The following is an 18,702-nucleotide window of genomic DNA, read 5'->3' as shown; positions in this document are numbered from 1 at the left end:
TTTGTTTCTATATTGACTACCTTAGATACTTCATATGAGTTGAATCTTACAATGGTTGTACTTTTGTGACTGGCTTATTTAGCTTAGCATGATGTCCTTGAGGTTAATCCATTGTCCTAGTCAGTTCAGGCTACCATAACACATTATCACACAGTGAGTGCCTTAAACAGCCATTTATTTATCTTTCCCAGTTCTGAAGGCTGGGAAGTGCAAGCTCAAGGTGCCAGCAGATGTGATGTCTGCTGAGGGCCCACTTCCTGGTTTGCAGCTGGCCATTTTCTCCTTGTATCCTCACATGGTAGAGAATAGGGAGAGAAAGAGCAAGCTCTCTCCTGTCTTTTTGTAAAGGCACTGATTCCACCCATGAAAGCTTTACTCTCCTGACCTAATTATCCCACATACAAACACCACCACGTTGGGGGCTGGAATTTCAACATATAAATTTTGGGAAAATACATTCAGTCCACAGCATCCATGTGGTAGCATGTGATGGGATTTCCTTCCCCCTTAAGACTGCATAATATTCCATTGTATGTATAGACCACATTTTCTTTATCCAATCATCTGTTAATAGACATTTGGGTTCTTCTACTTCTTAGCTATTGTGAATAATGTAGCAACAAACAAGGGGAGGCAAAAATCCCAAGATTCTGCTTTAAATTATTTTGGATATATATCTGAAAGTAGGATTGCTACATCACAGGATAATTCTATTTTTAATTTTTTGAGGAATGGTCATACTGCTTTCCATAATGGCTAAACCACTTTACAGTCCCACCGAGAATGCACAAGAATTTTGATTTATCTATATTCTCATGAATGCCATTTTTTATTATTTGGATAGTAGCCATCCTAACGGCTATGAGGTGATGTCTCATTGTGGTTTTGATTTCCATTTTCTTTAATTGGTCATGTTGAACATCTTTTCACATGCTTGTTGGACATTGGTGTATCTTTTTGTTCTCAGCAACCCCAAATCTGACACTCTATTCCCATCAGCACTTGATCAGCAATTATAGTATCATGTAGACTAGTTTCACTACTCTAAAAATCCTCCATCTATTCATTCTACCCTCTCCCCTAAACAATGGCAAACACTAATATTTTTACTATCTCCATAGTTTTGCTTTTTTCCAGAATGTCATATTGTCAGAATCATACGGTATGTAGCCTTTTCATATTGGCTTATTTTGCTTAGTAATAGGCACGTAAATTTCCTTCATACCTCAGCTTGATAGCTCATTTAGCACTGAGTAATATTCCGTTCTCTGGATGTGATCCAGTTTATTACTTATTTATCTACTGAAGGATATCTTGGTTGCTTCCAAGTTTTAGCAATTCTGAATAAAGCTGCTATAAACACCTATCTATATCGAGGTTTATGTGTGAATATACTCATTTGGGTAAATACTAAAGCACCTGATTGCTGGATTATATGGTAAGGCTATGTTTAAATCTAGAAGAAAATATCAAATCTTTTTCAAAGTGGCTATATAATTTGGTATTTCTACCAGCAATTAATGTGAATTCCTGTTGCTCCACATCCTTGCATTTGACATTTGACATTTTAATTTGTATTTTCCTAATTATTGAAATTATGAAAATTGAGATTGTAAAAGTTATATAATTTTTACATTAAGATAACAAAAGTTATATAATTTTTACATATAATTTTTTAGTGGAAGTGTAAATTAGTTCAACCATTGTGGAAGACAGTGTGGTGATTACTCAAGGATCCGGAACCAGAAATATCATTTGACCCAGTAATCTCATTACTGGGTATATACCCAAAGGATTATAGATAATTCTACTATAAAGATACATGCACACATATGTTTATTGCAGCACTATTTACAATAGCAAAGACTTGGAACCGAAATATCCATGAATGACAGACTGGATAAAGAAAATGAGGCACATATACACCATGGAATACTATGCAGCCATAAAAAAGAATGAGTTCATGTCCTTTGCAGGGACATGGATGAAGCTGGAAACCATCATTCTCAGCAAACTAACACAGGAACAGAAAACCAAACACCGCATTTTCTCATTCACAGTGGGGGTTGAACAATAAGAACACATGGACACCGGAGCCTGTGGTGGGTGGAGGGCAAGGGGAGGGATAGCATTAGGACAAATATCTAATGCATGCAGGGCTTAAAACCTAGATGACAGGTTGGTGGGTGCAGCAAACCACCATGGCACATGTATACCTATGTAACAAACATGCACGTTCTGCACATGTATCCCAGAACTTAAAATATAATAAAATAAAAGATAAAATTTAAAAAGAAATAATTTTAAATACATATTTTTAAAGGGCCACTTTGGTATTTTGCATGAGTCAATGTACCCAGTCAAACATTTTAAAATTCTAATAATAGTGACATAATAAACATCAGGCCTTTTTAAATGAAATGGTATTTGGGTTTTGAACTTTAGATGAATGGAAGTTTTCTCTGTGTCATTAACAGAGATTATAATCATTAGAGATTTTAACCAATCCAATGTGGTATTTTCCTCAAGATAGTACTTTAATTCATTAATGTTAATAGGTATATTATAATTCAGTAATTCTGAATGCTAATATTTTATTATATGAAAATATATTGTAGTTAGCCATTCTACCATTAATGATTTTGGGGTTGATTCTTCTAAGGTATTGTTTTCTCATTTTGTACATTTCTCCTTATGTATCTAGAAATGGAATTGCTTGGTCACAGGGTCTGTACAATTTCAGCTTTAGGAGATAATGCCAAACTGGTTTCCGAAGTAATTCCATACTTCCCAGCAGTATATAAACATTCAAGTTGCATTATGTACTTGCCATCTGTTTGTATATTTAGGTTTATCCACGTGTTTGCCATTTTTCATCACATCCCTGGTTTAGCTCATTTTGTGTGTTTGAGATTCACATTTACATAGTTCATTTGTCTGAACTGCAGAATCTGTTGCAGTGAAATAATATTTGTGTGTGTGTGTGTGTGTGTGTGTGTGTTATCCTTTGAATGCCATCTTAAACCTCTTTCCTGAAAGTTTTGCTTTGCTTTAGCCTAACAATTAATAGCTTTCAGAACTCTGAAAATTATATCTGTCCTCTGACTTCTGTTCTTGCTGTTGAGAAGTGAGTCATCAGCCTAATTGTGGTTGTTTTGCAATTGACTCACTTCTGGCTCTCCTCTCCCATTTTTCTCCACCTTGTCCATCCCATATGCTGTTACTCCCTAACTCTGGCATTGGCTTTATCTTTCCATTCTATTTCTCAGTACCCTCTTTTTTTTCTCTCACCTGGAGATTTCTCCCTTTTAAGCTCAGCTTGACATTTAAATCGATGCATGTTATATTTGACATTTGTAGGAATAAATAGTGTTACAGTTTTTAGGTTATCTGGTCTTCCATGCTACTAAAACCAGCAGTCGAGAGAGAGAGAGAGAGAGAGACACTCACTGTTGCCCAGGCTCGAATGCAGTGGCGCAATCTCGGATCACTGCCACTTCTGCCTCCCAGTTCAAGTGATTCATGTTCCTCAGCTTCCTGAGTAGCTGGGATTACAGGCGCTTACAACCACGGCCATCTAACTTTTTGTATTTTCAGTAGAGATGGGGTTTCACCATGTTGGCTAGGCTGGTCTCAAACTCCTGACCTCAGGTGATCCGCTCGCCTTGGCCTCCCAAAATCCTGGAATTACAGGCATGAGCCACTGTGCTCAGCAAAACCAGCAGTCTGAACTGCATCTTTAGTCCTGATTTCAACTTAAGTGGAAAATAATCTTTAGAGAGAAATCATGGACATAAGTTGGATGACTTGAAAGAGAGACTGATGAGCTCATACTGAGGAAAAGTAGAGACAATTCATTTTATCTTAAAAGGTTTCAGAGAATAAAGTAAAAGAACAACTACTCTAAGCAAAAACATTGTAAGAGTTTATAATTCTTAGTTCTATTCTCATTACTTCCTTATTTATTACTCCACCAGAATGAGGAAATTTTACAAACCAAGTAAGTCCAATGTCTTGCATCGAAGAGAAGAGCACTAAAAGGGCTAACTGAGAAAAGTGTTTCTCCTTCTGGAGCTGAACTTTGCAATTGGTGGTGGTTGTAACTGGGAAGATGGAGTTGCAGCTGATTTCATAGATTCTGTGACGTGGAAGTAAAACAGAATCCAGAAACATGGTTAGGCCAATTCTTCATCTGTGACCAAGGCATGACAAGGACTGTAAGATTTCTGACAGACTCTCTGGTCCTCCCACATTGTTTAGACTTTCTTCTAAGGTACATAAGGTCAAGTCATTTAACTTTGCAAGTAATTAGAAGAGTATTTTCTAAAGTATCACACTCTTAGGTGATGCTAGAAATGACTATGTTATGGAAAAAGAGAGAGAGAGCAAGAGAGAGTGTGCAAGAGCTCCTGTCTCATCCTCTTTTTATAGGAGTACTAATCCCATCATAAGAACCCCATCCTCATGACCTAATCTACTCCAAATTACCTCTCAAAGGCCCCACTTCCAAATACCATCTCATTGGGGATTAAGGTTTCAATATACGAATTGTGGTCAACTTGTTGCAAAGCTTTTAGGGTTTTGTTGACCTATAATTGCTTAGAATAAGGCTAAAGGTGGTAGCAATGATATACTTAAGTCTCTGTAAACAAAGAACACTAAAAGCTTTGCAGATGAAACAAAAATTGAAAAGATGAAATGCATATGACTGAAGTTTGCACTCACTAAGAAGCAGAGATTAGTCTGGTTTGATCTGATCTTCCACATCCCTGAGCCACAGGGGAACCAAACTACCTGCACATCTGTCATGTGGAAGATTTCATAAGTGGATGTCTCAGGCTCCAGAGGGACTCAATGTTCTAAGTCCTCACTCTGTGAATTCACTGCAACAAATATGATAAATTTCAGGCTACACTAATAATATAACCTCTCTGATAAAATAGATTTTCCAACTTGTTTTATACTAGACTCCCCCACTCCCCAACAGTCATTCCCGCATTGATAATTAAGCAAATAAAACCAACATTTTAACATCCCTAGTCCTTGATAAATTGTTACCAACTTTAGCCATACTATCACTGAATTGCTTAACCAATATGAATCATTGTACTTTATGTCTATCTGTAGGTAACAATGTATGTTTTCCCTGTGACTTTTGGAGTGAAGAAATATATTTAATGTAAAAATCTAAAAGCACACTTGAAGCTTAAACAGTCTCTTTAGAAAATTTAAAATTTTTAAATATCTATAGCTTTGGGGGAATATCATACCTTTCTTCTATTTCACTTAGTTTAATAACTTAGAGTTATATCCATAAGCTGAAAGAATTATGTGTAGTATGATTGTATTGAAGTGTCTGTGTTAGATCTACTTTCTAGGAGAAAAGGTTTTATGAAAGCATAGCTATTCTTTGGATATGATTATAACAACTGTGCTATAGCTGTTTGCCACAAACTATGCAATTTTTTTTTCTGTCTCTGCTAGCCAATCAACAATTTTTGGAATACTTTTGCTTTATAACAAAGATTCAATGACATTTTCCATCTTTACAGGTATTCTACCATATTTGAATGTGACTACAAATGACTGAAGTAGCAGATGGAAAATTTCTAAGCTGAAAACTAACCATTTAGACAACTTTCTCCATGTTTAATATTTAGCATTTCTCTCAATTAAGAGAGAATGTAAAACAATGTAAAAGTTTTAACTTATAATAGCTTAAGAGAATAATTTGTCCAATTTTATTTTCTAGGAACACAATAAAACTGCTAATTGAACATATCACAGACTTTGGCCAAATTTTTCTTTCCTATGTATATGTGAAATCACTTTACAGATGACACCAAAGAAGCTAAAACCAAAAAATTTAAGATTGCAAACACCAAGGTTCAAATTTCTTTATTTTTGTCCTGAAATCTTAAACTGCAAAACTTTCTAATAATTTGGTATTTTCTTCTGAGTCTATACCTCCTTTAGAAAGTACAAAAGAAAGGCATATTTCAAAACACAGTGCTTTCACGTAATTTATTATTCTGAGACAAATATTAGAAGCGTATTAGAAGATGAAAAGCTGCAGGTGATATCTTAAAAGTAAAGCCAATAGTATTTACACTGTTCCCCTTGCTTTGTGATTCACACTGAAACAAACATTCATCTCTGCAGAATAAAGACTTGAACACCATTTGTAAATAAAGCTGGTGAGACAGGGAGGCTTATGAGAGAGGAATGCCAAAAATGTAATCAACTCAGTTCAACAACAACAACAACACAACACATTCAATGTGTGAGGGGTGGGGGAGGACATCATAAAATTATGTTAAGCGTCCTTAAAATAGTCATCATATTTTATCAATTTTAAGGCATCATCAGTTGTACAATGTGCCACTGCTTTAGTAACAGTTAACCTGGAGAAAATAAAATACTAATAATACCTTAAACATGGATATTCATATAATACTTACATTCTAATAAATAATCATTTTAGTAACTAACAATTCTAATGTGCATGCTGAAATCTGAAATTTTAGAAGAGAATAAAAAGCATATAAATTATTTTTTAATCTGCAGACAGTATTTTGTGATGTAGTCAAAGTTTTAGTTTTCTAAATAAACCAATTATCTCACCATTAATCCTTAGTGCAAGAAAGAAAATTCTTGTCATGTGTGTTCAGCTGAAGAAAATATACTTCTGGCCTTTCTAATGAAGGACAGAAAGAATAATGAAAAGCAAATACTTCTTTTGAGATATACACTTTTTAATATAAATGTCTCAGAATAATTCCTAATCTAAAGATCTGATTCAAGATATAAGGAAATCTCTTTAACTCTGTCATCATTCCTCACGATTGTCTCCTCAGGTAATAGCATCATTGTACAGTTACACAAAGAACCACAGAAATGTATTACATGGCTAAGTTCCTACCGTCTCTGGAAATGTTAATTTTGTCTAATGGATTAGATTAAAAATAAGAATTTCTTTATATATTGCATATCCATTAACAAATTACTGAAGTTACAGTTATTTTCAACATTTATCTTTTAGCATTTAGAGTTATAAGTGATTTACATATTATCATTACAGTACTAGTGTGTATTCTGTATTCTGAATTTAGAGTTATTAAATATTACAAATGTAAAAGATGTAAACTGTGAAATCAAAACATAAATGTTGGGGTGGGAAAACATGTAGGGTTTTGTATGGAATTAAAATTAAGTTTTATCAGCTTAAAATGAATTGCTGTAACTATAAGCTGGATTTTGTAAGCCTTACGTTAAACACATAGCAAAAACCTATAGTAAATACCCAAAAGGTAAAGAGAAAGCAATCAAAGCATACCACTATAGAAAATTATCACATCACAATGGAAGATAGCAAGAGAGAGAGAAGGAAACAAAAGATCTATGAAACAGCTAGAAAGGAATTTTTTAAATGGCTATAGTAAGTCCTTACCTATTAAGAATTACTTTATGTGTAAGTAAATTACACTGTATAATCAAGACATAGAATGTCTTAATGGATTAAGAGAAAAAAAAGCAAGATCCAACAATGTGCTGCCTACAAGAGTCTCACTTCAACTTTAAAGACAGATATACAGAAAGTCAAAGAACGAAAAACACATCCTATGCAAATGCAAACCCAAAAAGAGCACAGGAAGCTAGACTTACATAAGACAAAATATACTTTAAGTCAAAAATGGTAAAAGGAGACAAAAAAGTCATTATATAAATATATGGCAGTCAATTAATCAAGAGGATATAATTGTAAATACATATGTACTCAACATGAGAGAACCCAAATATATAGCAAATAGTAATAGATCCCTTCAATAATAGTAAAAGACTTCAATGTCCCACTTCCAACAATGGATAGATCATACAGACAGAAAATCAATTAAGAAACATTGAACTTAAATGATACTTTAGAGTGAATTGACCTAATAATAATGTACAAAACATTTCATTCAACAGCAGCAGAATACACCTTCTCAAGAGCACACAGAACATTCTCCAGGACAGATAATATGTTAGGTCACAAAACAAGCATTAACAAATAAAGAAGTTTGAAATCATATCCAGCACCTTTTCTAGCCACAATGGTATGAAACTAGAAATTAAAGACAGGGGAAAGTTGGAAAATTTACAAACATGGTAATTAAAACAACACACTCCTTAAAAACCAATAGGTCAAAGAAGAAATCAAAGTGAAATAAAAAATCTGAGATAAATGAAAATGGAAACACAACATACTAAAACTTATGGGATACAGCAATAGCAGTTCTAAGAGGAAAGTTTGTAGTACAAAATACCTAAGAAATAAAAAAAAATACAGAAATTTAAAAATCTCAAATAAAACATTTATCTTTATACCTCAAGGAAATTGAAAAAGAATACACTAAGCTCCAAGTTAACAGAAAGAAGGAACTAATAAAGATCAGAGCAAAATAATTACAATGAAGATAAAAATAAAAAATGATCAATGAAACTGAAAATTAATTTTTTGAAAAGATAATATTAACAACCCTTTAGGTATAAGAAAAACAGAAGACCCAAATAAATAAAATCAGAATGAGACACTGCAACTGATGCCACAGAAATACTAAGGATCATACAAGACTGCTATGAACAATTATGCTCCAAGAAATTGAATAGCATTAAAGAAATGGATAAATTCCTAGAAACATACAACCTACCAAGATGGAATCAAGGAGAAATAAAAAATCTAAACAGATGGAATTATGAGTAATGAGACTGAATAAGTAACCAAAAATCTCCCACCAAAGAAAAGTTCAGGGCCTGATGGATTCACTGCTAAATTTCACCAAATATTTAAAGAATTCATACCAATCCTCATCAAACTCTTCCAAAAACTGAAGAGGCAGAAACACTTTCAAACTCATTTTTTATGATTAGCCTGATTCCAAGCTAGAAAAGGAGACTAACTACAAGGAAAGAAAATCACAGGCCAATATGACTGATGAATATAGATGCAAAAATCCTCAGCAAAATACTAGCAAGCTGATTTCAACAACAGTGTAAAAGAATCATATATCATGACCAAGTGGAATTTATCCCTGGGACATAAAGATGGTTCAACACATGAAAATTAATAAATGTGATACATAACATTAACAGAATGAAGGCTTAAAATCTTATGATCAGGTAAAAAAATGTAGAAAAGGCATTTGACAATATTTAACATCCTTTCATAATAAAAACTCCAAACAAATTAGGAATAGAAGAAATGCTCCTCAATACAGTAACAGTCTTAAAGCTTTTAACAAGTATTGGAAGGATGTGGGTAAAAGTGAACCTCTGTACAAGCCCAAAGTTAACATCACACTCAATGGTAAAAAGCTAAAGGCTTTTCCTCTAAGCTAAAAGCTTTTCCTCTAAGATCCTCAAATCTTTGTCTCTAAGACAAAAATTCATACAGAATACAAAAGAAAACAAAAGATTTCAACTAGATAAAGCAATTTTGAACAAGAAGAAAAAAACTGATGGCATCATACTTCCTGCTTTCAAATTATATTACAATGTTATAGTAATCAAAACAGCATGGTACTTGCATAAAAGCAGAAACATGGACCAATGGAGCAAAACAGAAAGCACAGAAATAAGCCTACACATATACAGTCAAGTAATCTATAAGAAAAATGACAAGAATACACAATGGGAAAAATAATCCTTCAATAAGCAGTGTTAAAGAAATGGATATCCACATGCAAAGCAAAATGAAATTGGGCTCTTATCTTACATCATGTACAAAATCACAATGTGAGAAAGTATTGCCAAACCATATAACAGATAAGGAGCTAATATCAAACTACATAAGAAACTTATACAACTCAACAGCAAAAACAAACAAAACAAAAAACAAACAAATTTTAAGAGGGGCAAAACACCTGAATAGACTTTTTATCCAAAGAAGACATAGACAACAGGTATATGAAAAGGCACTCACTATCAGCAATGATCAGAAAAATGCAAACCAAAATTACGATGAGATACTAATTCTCATCTGTTAGGATGTCTATTATCAAAAGTTAAAAGATAGCCAGTGTTGGTGAAGATGTGGAGAAAAGGGAACACTCATACATGTTGGTAGGAATGTAAACTGATACAGCCATTATGAAAAACAGTATGGAGGTTGCTTCAAAAATTAAAAATGTAACTATCCACATGATCCAGCAATTCCAATTCTGGGTGTATATCCGGGGCAATAAAAATCACTATTTCAAAGAGATATCTGGACTTCAATGAACTCCCATGTTCACTGCAGCATGATTCACAAGAGCCACAATAGGGAAACAATTTACATGTAGGGAGATAGATGAATGGATAAAGAAAATGTGATATATATGTACATTGGAACATTATGCAGCTTTAAAAAAAAAAAAAAACAAGAAATCCTGTCATTATGAAATTAGAATAATGCCATGTCCATTACACTAAGTGAAATAAGACAGACACAGAAGACAAATACTGCATGACTGCACATGTAAAAGGAATCTAAAAGTTGAACTCAGAAGAGAGTAGAGAGGTAGTTAGCAGAGGTTGAGAGATGAAGGAAATGGAGATATGTTGGTAAAATGATACAAACTTTCAGTTATCAGAAGAGTAACTTCTGGTAAGATATCGTACACTTGAAATTTGCTGAGAGTAGATTTTAAGTGCTTTTTTTTTCTTTTTTCTTTTTTCTTTTTTTGAGAGTCTTGCTCTGTCACCCAGGCTGGAGTGTAGTAGCACAATCTTGGCCCACTACAATCTCCGCATCCCAGGTTCAAGCAATACTCCTGCTTCAGCCTCCTAAGTAGCTGGGATTATAGGTGTGTGCCACCATGCCTGGCTAACTTTTGTATTTTTAGTAGAGACCGTGTTTCACCACATCGACCGGGCTGGTGTTGAACTCCCGACCTTAGGTGATCCACCCGCCTCAGTCTCCCAAAGTTCTATGTTTACATGCGTGAGCCACCACACCCGGTCAAGTTCACTTACCACACACACAGAGGATGAGTAACTATATGAGGTTAGAGATGTGTTAATTATTAATAGTTTGATTGTGGTAACTATTTCATAATATACAGACATGTCAAAACATACCATTTTGCCAATTATATCTTAATAAAGTAGGAAAAATAAATTAACAATATTATAAAAGTATTGAAACAAAGCAGGTATAATACATGATTGAGAAAGAGTTGAAAATTAAATTAGAAACATCTATAGCTTAGAATATGAGAGAGAAGACTTGGAAGAGCAAATGATGATGTTTTAAAAGACAAAGTGAAAATAAACTCAGTTAAGGGCATAAAAACTATTGGGGAAAATTAATAACATTTAGTCTAATATTTGCTTTTCATTCAAGTCAACACTGTCTTGAGTCAGAGTAATGGAAAAAAGCAGGTCTGAGAAATAACTTGCAGTTGTACTCAGTGGAAATTGCAACCGAACAAGTTTAAGAAGAATGTCAAAGATGACCGGAAATTCAAGCCCAGCTTGCTGGAGAACACTGCTTTCATTAAAATTACAAGGAAGGCATGAGGGGAAAAGGCTGATTTTGAAGTAACAAAGAAAAGTAAAATAATCTACTGCTCAGTCATTTTCTATAAAATAAAAGTTGTAGGTAAGATAGAAACCCACATTTTGGGGATTAGGTCAACATTTTGGTTTGTGTGTATGTGCCTTTGAGTTTTTATTTATTTTGCTTTGTTTTATTGGCCACGGAAGAATAACGCTATAAACAAATAATCAGTTAATATCGAAAGGAAATCAATGCCCTAAGTGAAGTTACAAGCATGATTCTTACTTCATATAACATGATGCCATGAAAGAAAGAAAAAAAAAAAGACTGGAAAGCATCAAGAGTAACATTTTTTGTGAAGAGCCCAATTTTTATTTGTGTTTCATCTTATGGCAAGATTACATCAAATTCCTTTATCAAACCTAAGGATTCAACAAGGCTTGTGGTTTAGACCCATAGTTTATTTTGTTATAAAGCCAACGCAAAAAACACACAGCTCATACAGTTTTTAAAGTTTTTTATTTTTCTTCCAAAACATGAAACAGCAAATTGGGACTAACACTCTGTAACTGATATTTCACATCTGTGTCTGTGCCTCTAGTAGCTGTTTTACCTCTCCTTGGAAATGTGAGCCACAGAATAGATTTAGCAGGATAATCAGGCAACAACAGTTTCAATGGTGACTCATGTTTCTTTTCTGTGTTCTTTTTTTGGTCTCTTCTGCCTCTGAGGTCACAGTGATTCTCTCTAATCTCAGCTTTGGGGGCAATGTGGGGAAAGCCCTGGCCAGTGAAATCAGACCAGCTTAGGTAAAAATCACAATCCAATCCCTAATTTTGTATTCTCATCCAGGCTACTTACGCTCTTTAAGTTTAATGTTTCATATCTGTAAATTGGAGATTGTAGCCTCTTCCTTGCAGGTTTGATGAGCGGTGTAATACTAGTGGTAAACACTATGGTCCTAAGAGGCAGTCACTGTGTTCTGCCACTTTACAGCTAGGTACCCTTGAGCAGGTTATCTCCTTTTCAATTTCCTCCACAAAAGTGGTATAATAAAGGCATTAATCCTACTCCATATACAACTTCTATTCACCAGGTTGGACCAGGTACTCTTCTAGACTCTTTACACATTGTAAGATTTTGTAAGATAAAATACGCATGAGTGACCAGTTGTTATACTGTCTCTACATACCACCTCCCTTTCTTGTAAAGATTTTCTATCTCTCCTACCCTTGCTGAGCTCCCTGGAGGTGGAAAATATTTCTCTGCCCCATTGTTGGAATCTGATCAATGGATAATGAACATGAACAGACACAATGAGATGTATACCATGTCCCAATTGAAATTTCAAATACACTTTTTTCCCCATCCTCTACGAAATGTGTCAAATAGGGAATTGGTCTTTTAGCCAGGGTCTCAGAGAAATAGGATCACGTGAAACAGAGATACATAGCTAAGAGCTACATAAAATTACATAGAGCTATGATTAGGATCTGTCTGTCTGTCTATCTGTGTCTTTACTCTTATTCTCTATGCTAACCCACATGCTTGAGAGCAAGAAATAAATGCAGTCATAAGCTACTGAGACCTGGCTTTCAACAAAAGCTGACTGATATATAATAAAGTATCTGGCACATAGAAATATTTAATGTTTTAGCAATAATATTAAAACTAAACCAAAATACATAACAAGAGTACATAAAACACCTAAAATTACTGACATTCCTCTATCTACTTATCCATCCAACAAATATTTGTTGAGTACTAGTATGTGTCAGATACTGTTATAGGTGTTGGAGATGAAATAGTGAAGAGGTAATACACCTTCTCTCATGCAACTAACATCAATATGGGGGAAAATATAAATTTAACTATAAGGGTGATACATGTTGTGGAGAAAAATAACACCAGGAATAAAATAGAAAATAGAAAATGCCAGATAAGAAACTGTGTGTGTGTGTGTGTGTGTGTGTGTGTGTGTGTGTGTGTGTGTGTGTGTGTTCAGAGGAGGCTTCCCTGAAGAAACTCTGGCAGAGACCAGAAGGAAGTAAGGGAAGGAGTCAGAGAGACATCTGTAGGAAACCTGTTCCAGGAACAGGGAAAAGCAGATGGAAAAGTCCTAACCATATGATACGGTTTGGCTGTGTCCCTACCCAAATCTCATCTTGAATTATAGCTCCCATAATTCCCACATATCATGGGAGGACCCATTGAGAGGTAACTGAATCACCCTACACTGTTTTTGTGAAAGTGAATAAGTCTTACAAGATTTGATGGTTTTACAAAGCGGAATTCCCCTGCACACACTCTCTTTGCCTGCACCATGTAAGATGTGACTTTGCTCCTCCTTCACCTTCTGCCATGATTGTGAGGCCTTCCTAGCCATGTAGAACTGAGTCAATTAAACCACCTTTCTTTATAAATTACCCAGTCTCGGGTATATCTTTATTAGCAGGGTGAGAATGGACTAATACACCATAAATTGGCTGAAGTGCTTAAGAATTAGCTAAGAAGCCTTTGTAGTAGGGAAAAGTGAATGAGATATACACTGGTGAAAGGTGAATTCAAGAGGTATAAGGGGTTATTCATTTATTTCTTGGAAGCTATCATTAGTTTGAGATTTGCTCTGAATGAGATAGAGTCATAGGAATTCTGACAATAGAATGACCTAATCTCATCTAAGTTTGAAAAGGAACATGTGGGCTACTGTTTTCAGAATATAGCGCACAAGGGTAGGAGCAGAGAGATCATTTAAAACGCAACTGCAATAATCCATGCATAGACACTGGTTGCTTGGACCAAGGGGGAAGTGGTGAGGGCAATGAGGAGTGGGTTCTAAACTGAGTTTGTTAATATAAATCAGATATGTTAATATGGAATAAGCAGCTAGACATAAACTGTCATTTGCTGAGATAGGGAGGTATGCAGGAGTGGCAGGATTGAGAGGCAACTGGTAATCAGGAATTCACTTTTAGGCCTTGAGAAGTAAGGGTAAATTTGTTCAATTCTGCCTCTTGTTTTACTGGCCTTCAAGAGAGGGATTTGGCTGTCTCCAGAGTTCTATGAAAACCATGACACAGAGTGGTGACACCAATACATCCTGTTAGGACGCTGAGTGGTGGGTAGGATCAGAGCTGTGTCACATAGCTACAACTGAAAATATCGGAATCGGCCCCATCCCCTGACTGACTCTGGGATGGAGCTGGTGCTGCGCTGACCAATGAGGCTAAGATGACAGAGCAGGGATGGAAGTTAAGTTTTCAGCAATTGAGAATGTTTTTGGGTTCCAGCCTCTGATCACTCCAGGGAGGAGATCATGTTCCCTCTTGTCGTGCACTTTAAGAGTTCTCAGTCTGAGTGCCAAACTCCATTAGTTTAATATCCAGTCTTCTTAGATCACTATGTACTTCCCAGAATGGGTTTCTCCTCATAACACTATTCGAGGCCTGGGTTGTGTTTATTTTAGGTTATTTTCTATTATTATCTTTAAGGTGCCTACTAGACATCCAAGTTAAGCTGTTGAGTAGGTAGTTAGTATATGAGTCTGGAGTTCAGGGGAAAGTTTGAAAATGGATCCATAAATCTGGAAAATATGTCATTTATGTCATTTGAATAAACATAAATCTATAATATAGTGAGGACATAGTTGACAACAATCCTTAGAAATATTTAAAGTGTTTCCAGAGAGTAAACCGAGAGGTTAATAAAGTATCCAATACAATGTAAATATAAGGTAAATGGTTTGGTTACTATAACTCCTTAAATATAATGGAATTACATTTTAAATTCAGACATGACTTTCTAGTATTTTGCATGTGATAAGACACAGATATATGTGATTCAAACATCTTCACTATGTTTGACACTTTAAAACTAATTACTAGCAAGGATCTAAAAAAATCTTTTCCAGAGTTAATAGATTTGAGAAAAAGAATAAAAGCAAGGTCATGTTGGAAATTTTGTAGAAATGAAATACTGATTTCCTTGGAAGTTTTCCAAGTAAACGGATTTGGAAATAACCCCAAATTGAAATGTTCTCTTACCAGGGTAGAGGGTGCAGTCCAGGAATGACAGATCATCAATCGCAATATCTCCAGTGAAGCCATCTCCCACTGAAGCCTCCACCAATATCTTAATAAATAAATAAATAAATAAATAAATAAATAAATAAATATCTAAAAAAAAGAAAGAAGAAATGTGTTTATGTGGTAAGGGAAATGTATGGAATGGATGAAGAAGAATTTAGAATTTACCCAAATATAACCTTCTGTGCCATTAAAAAAATTACTTTGAAGTAGTCTCCATAAGTGGTCATCTTGCCTTGAATACTTCTAGTAACAGAAACCTCCATACTTCATTGAGCCTGTCAGACTCATGGAGCTCACTGCCTTTCTGATGAGTTTCCATTTTTGAAATTTCAGCATATTAGATTGATATCCACTGCCCTACAACTTTCAGCCATTAGTTCTAGATTTGTGTAGTTTTCTTCTGGTCCTTTAAGTATCTGAAGCCAAATAATTGTCCCCTGATCCCCCTGGGTCATCTATTTCCCAAGTTAAACCTCTTCATCTTCCTAGTAACCCAGAGTTACTTGCTAGGATATACATTTTTAAGGGCTTTAAAATATTTCTCACATGACACTGATTCTGTAACACTTTATGAAATTGGCTAATCGTGATTAGATCTCCTTCAGGACCACATTAATCACAGTGAAGTCAGATGACATCTGTGCTGCAGTTCCACCAAAACTTAGTAAAATATGAAATATCACATATAGACAAACCACTGTAGTATATGGTAGATTGTGATTAGGGTTGAGATTTACTGTAATAGAATTAATCATGATGAATTATTTTAATACTTATGCAAATGCATTGCATGCTTACTACGAATCCCAGCATAATTTAATAATAAAGAACTTCTAGCAAACTCAAACTTAGAAAAATACATTATGTTTTCCCATTATTATACGAACATATGTTTTCATTTCATTTTCCTCACAAATGTTATATGTGGGAGTTGAAGTTTTACTTTTCAAGCTCTATCCTTCATTCAAAGTTACCACATACATTATTTGTTGACACCCTCCTTGAGAAAGAAAGTTTTAAAAGGTAAAATTGCTGACCTCAAACCTCCTAACACTTTCCCCAACTTTCTACTCTTTCTTGAGGTCTACCAGGATTTTCTCCCTGATTTGTCAACCAAGGAAATTAATTAATTTGGGAAATGTTTCTGCATAGAACTAGTGGGCAAAGATAGTCCACCGGACATTGTTTAAACAACATTTAATGGTGTTATACAGGAAGTGTCCTGCTGTTTTACAATGAGTCTCTCCAAACATAAAATGTATCCTTTTCCCACCATCATCATGAATGAAAGGCATTATAGGAAAACAAAAATGTGTAAAGAATATTTAGTACAAAATCATACAATCAATTTCCATAAACCTAAACTAGCAGACAGAATTTGAAAGAACATACTAAAGAAAAACGTTTTCTGTTTTATTTTTAAAAATAGAGTTGGCTGAACAATTGGTGAAAAGGCACAAATACAAATTAATCACTAATAAATGTCCTGTACTGATACATGCAAATCCCACTGCAATACAACACAGAATATAATAACAAATGGCTTAGAAGAAACAGCAAGATAAAGAAGAAACCAGGGTAAATAAAAAGAAATATTATTGAGTTGGTCTCACTCCTCATGATTATCATTACCTTATTAATAAGAAGGAATAGAAAATTGGTATTAACATCCCACTTCACAGAGAGTGAGGTTGTTGTAAATATAAGTAGCTGTAAACCAACTTTAGGGATATATACACATTCATAGCTCCATTCTGGTGTTTGGAGTCAATTGTTCCAAGACGTTTTTGTTGTCTTTATATAGTCACAAATTAAATAATTGGCTATCTATGAAAATTTCAGACAAAATTCTGTAACCCAGAGAGGGCCGTAACATGCTGGAGAATGTGATTTGCACAAGGCATTTTTCTTTTGGAATTTACTTGATGTTGCATGAGAAGTATTTTAATATTGTTCCTGTCTGCATTCAAAGCCAATGGGAAGACACAGAAACAATCCAAGACAGAAGACAGTTTGGTTTTGCTCTAATACACAACTTAATCATAATTTTTACCAAAATATCTTCAATTTGCTAACCCCTAAATGTTAGCATTCTTGAGAATTAATGAACAATAGTTACAATTTGAGATACTAAACTTGTCCATTTGTATGATAGTCTCAATCTCTTTTGAATATTTAAGAAAACCATTTTAAAAGACTTTTGATAATAATCACACCTCAGGAACAAAGTTATGACTGTTAAAATTTAACCCTACTTTAACCCTATATTTAATTTAGTCTTGCAAAAAAGCTTGGCAAATTATTCTAAAATACTAATCCTAAGAAAATGACCACAAGAAGTATAAACCCAAATGCCTCTATTATGAAAATGTCATTTTCATTTATGATGTTTTTTCCCCCAGAACGAATAGAAGATTATCAAAACACAAGCATTATACATTGTATGTAAGATAGTATTGCTATTCTGGAAATTAGGGAAGCCAAATTTTACCCCTACGTCCCATCAGTACCTTATGGAGTGCCTCAAAGAACAACTGAAAATCCAGTTTAGTTTAAATGACCTGCCTTATCTGTACAGGTCAATTCTACTTATATTGGAACTATCATCGTCTTGGAAATGTTATGAAGTGAACCAGCTCATCCAAGTTGTTCTTTGCATGGGCTGCCACCTGCTCCAAGTAAAGACAGACTGGCCTTGTCAACCATGTAGGAAATTTGAGGTTTAAACATTAACAAGGCTCTAGCAACTTTCCTGAACTCATCCTTCTATGTATTTAGGAAACTCTGAATGACTGACCAAAAATTTTAAATGATATGGAAACGATTGTCCTCACACACAAACACATGTTTTAGGCTCCATTAACTCATAAGAGAAATGGAATTAATTCAACCTACTGCTTACTGTCCCTTTAGCCATCATGCATTTGTAAAATATTACACAATTCCAATATAACATATCAGTTTTTTGGTATGTTTTATAACTATAATGTTTTTTCAGATACATTATAAATTTATAAATTTTAAACAAGAATTTCTGTCTCAAATATATTTTATATAAAGATGCATTATATTTGAGGCAGAAATTCCAGTTTA

At 34.5% G+C, this 18,702-nt stretch overlaps 1 protein-coding gene across 2 annotated transcripts in view; it reads right to left on the bottom strand.

Moving 5' to 3' along the window:
* Positions 1-18,702, bottom strand: part of MALRD1 (MAM and LDL receptor class A domain containing 1) — a 715,118-nt gene that overhangs the window by 477,629 nt on the left and 218,787 nt on the right. For both annotated transcript variants that reach the window (XM_017869225.1, XM_017869224.1), the window contains exon 19: positions 15,565-15,652. In XM_017869225.1, the coding sequence (XP_017724714.1) occupies positions 15,565-15,652 (88 nt within the window). The remainder of the gene's footprint in view (positions 1-15,564; positions 15,653-18,702) is intronic.

Source organism: Rhinopithecus bieti, unplaced genomic scaffold, assembly GCF_001698545.2.
Source record: "Rhinopithecus bieti isolate Rb0 unplaced genomic scaffold, ASM169854v2 scaffold_3043, whole genome shotgun sequence".
NCBI classification, from domain to species: domain Eukaryota; kingdom Metazoa; phylum Chordata; class Mammalia; order Primates; family Cercopithecidae; genus Rhinopithecus; species Rhinopithecus bieti.
This window is presented reverse-complemented; position numbering and strand designations above follow the sequence as displayed.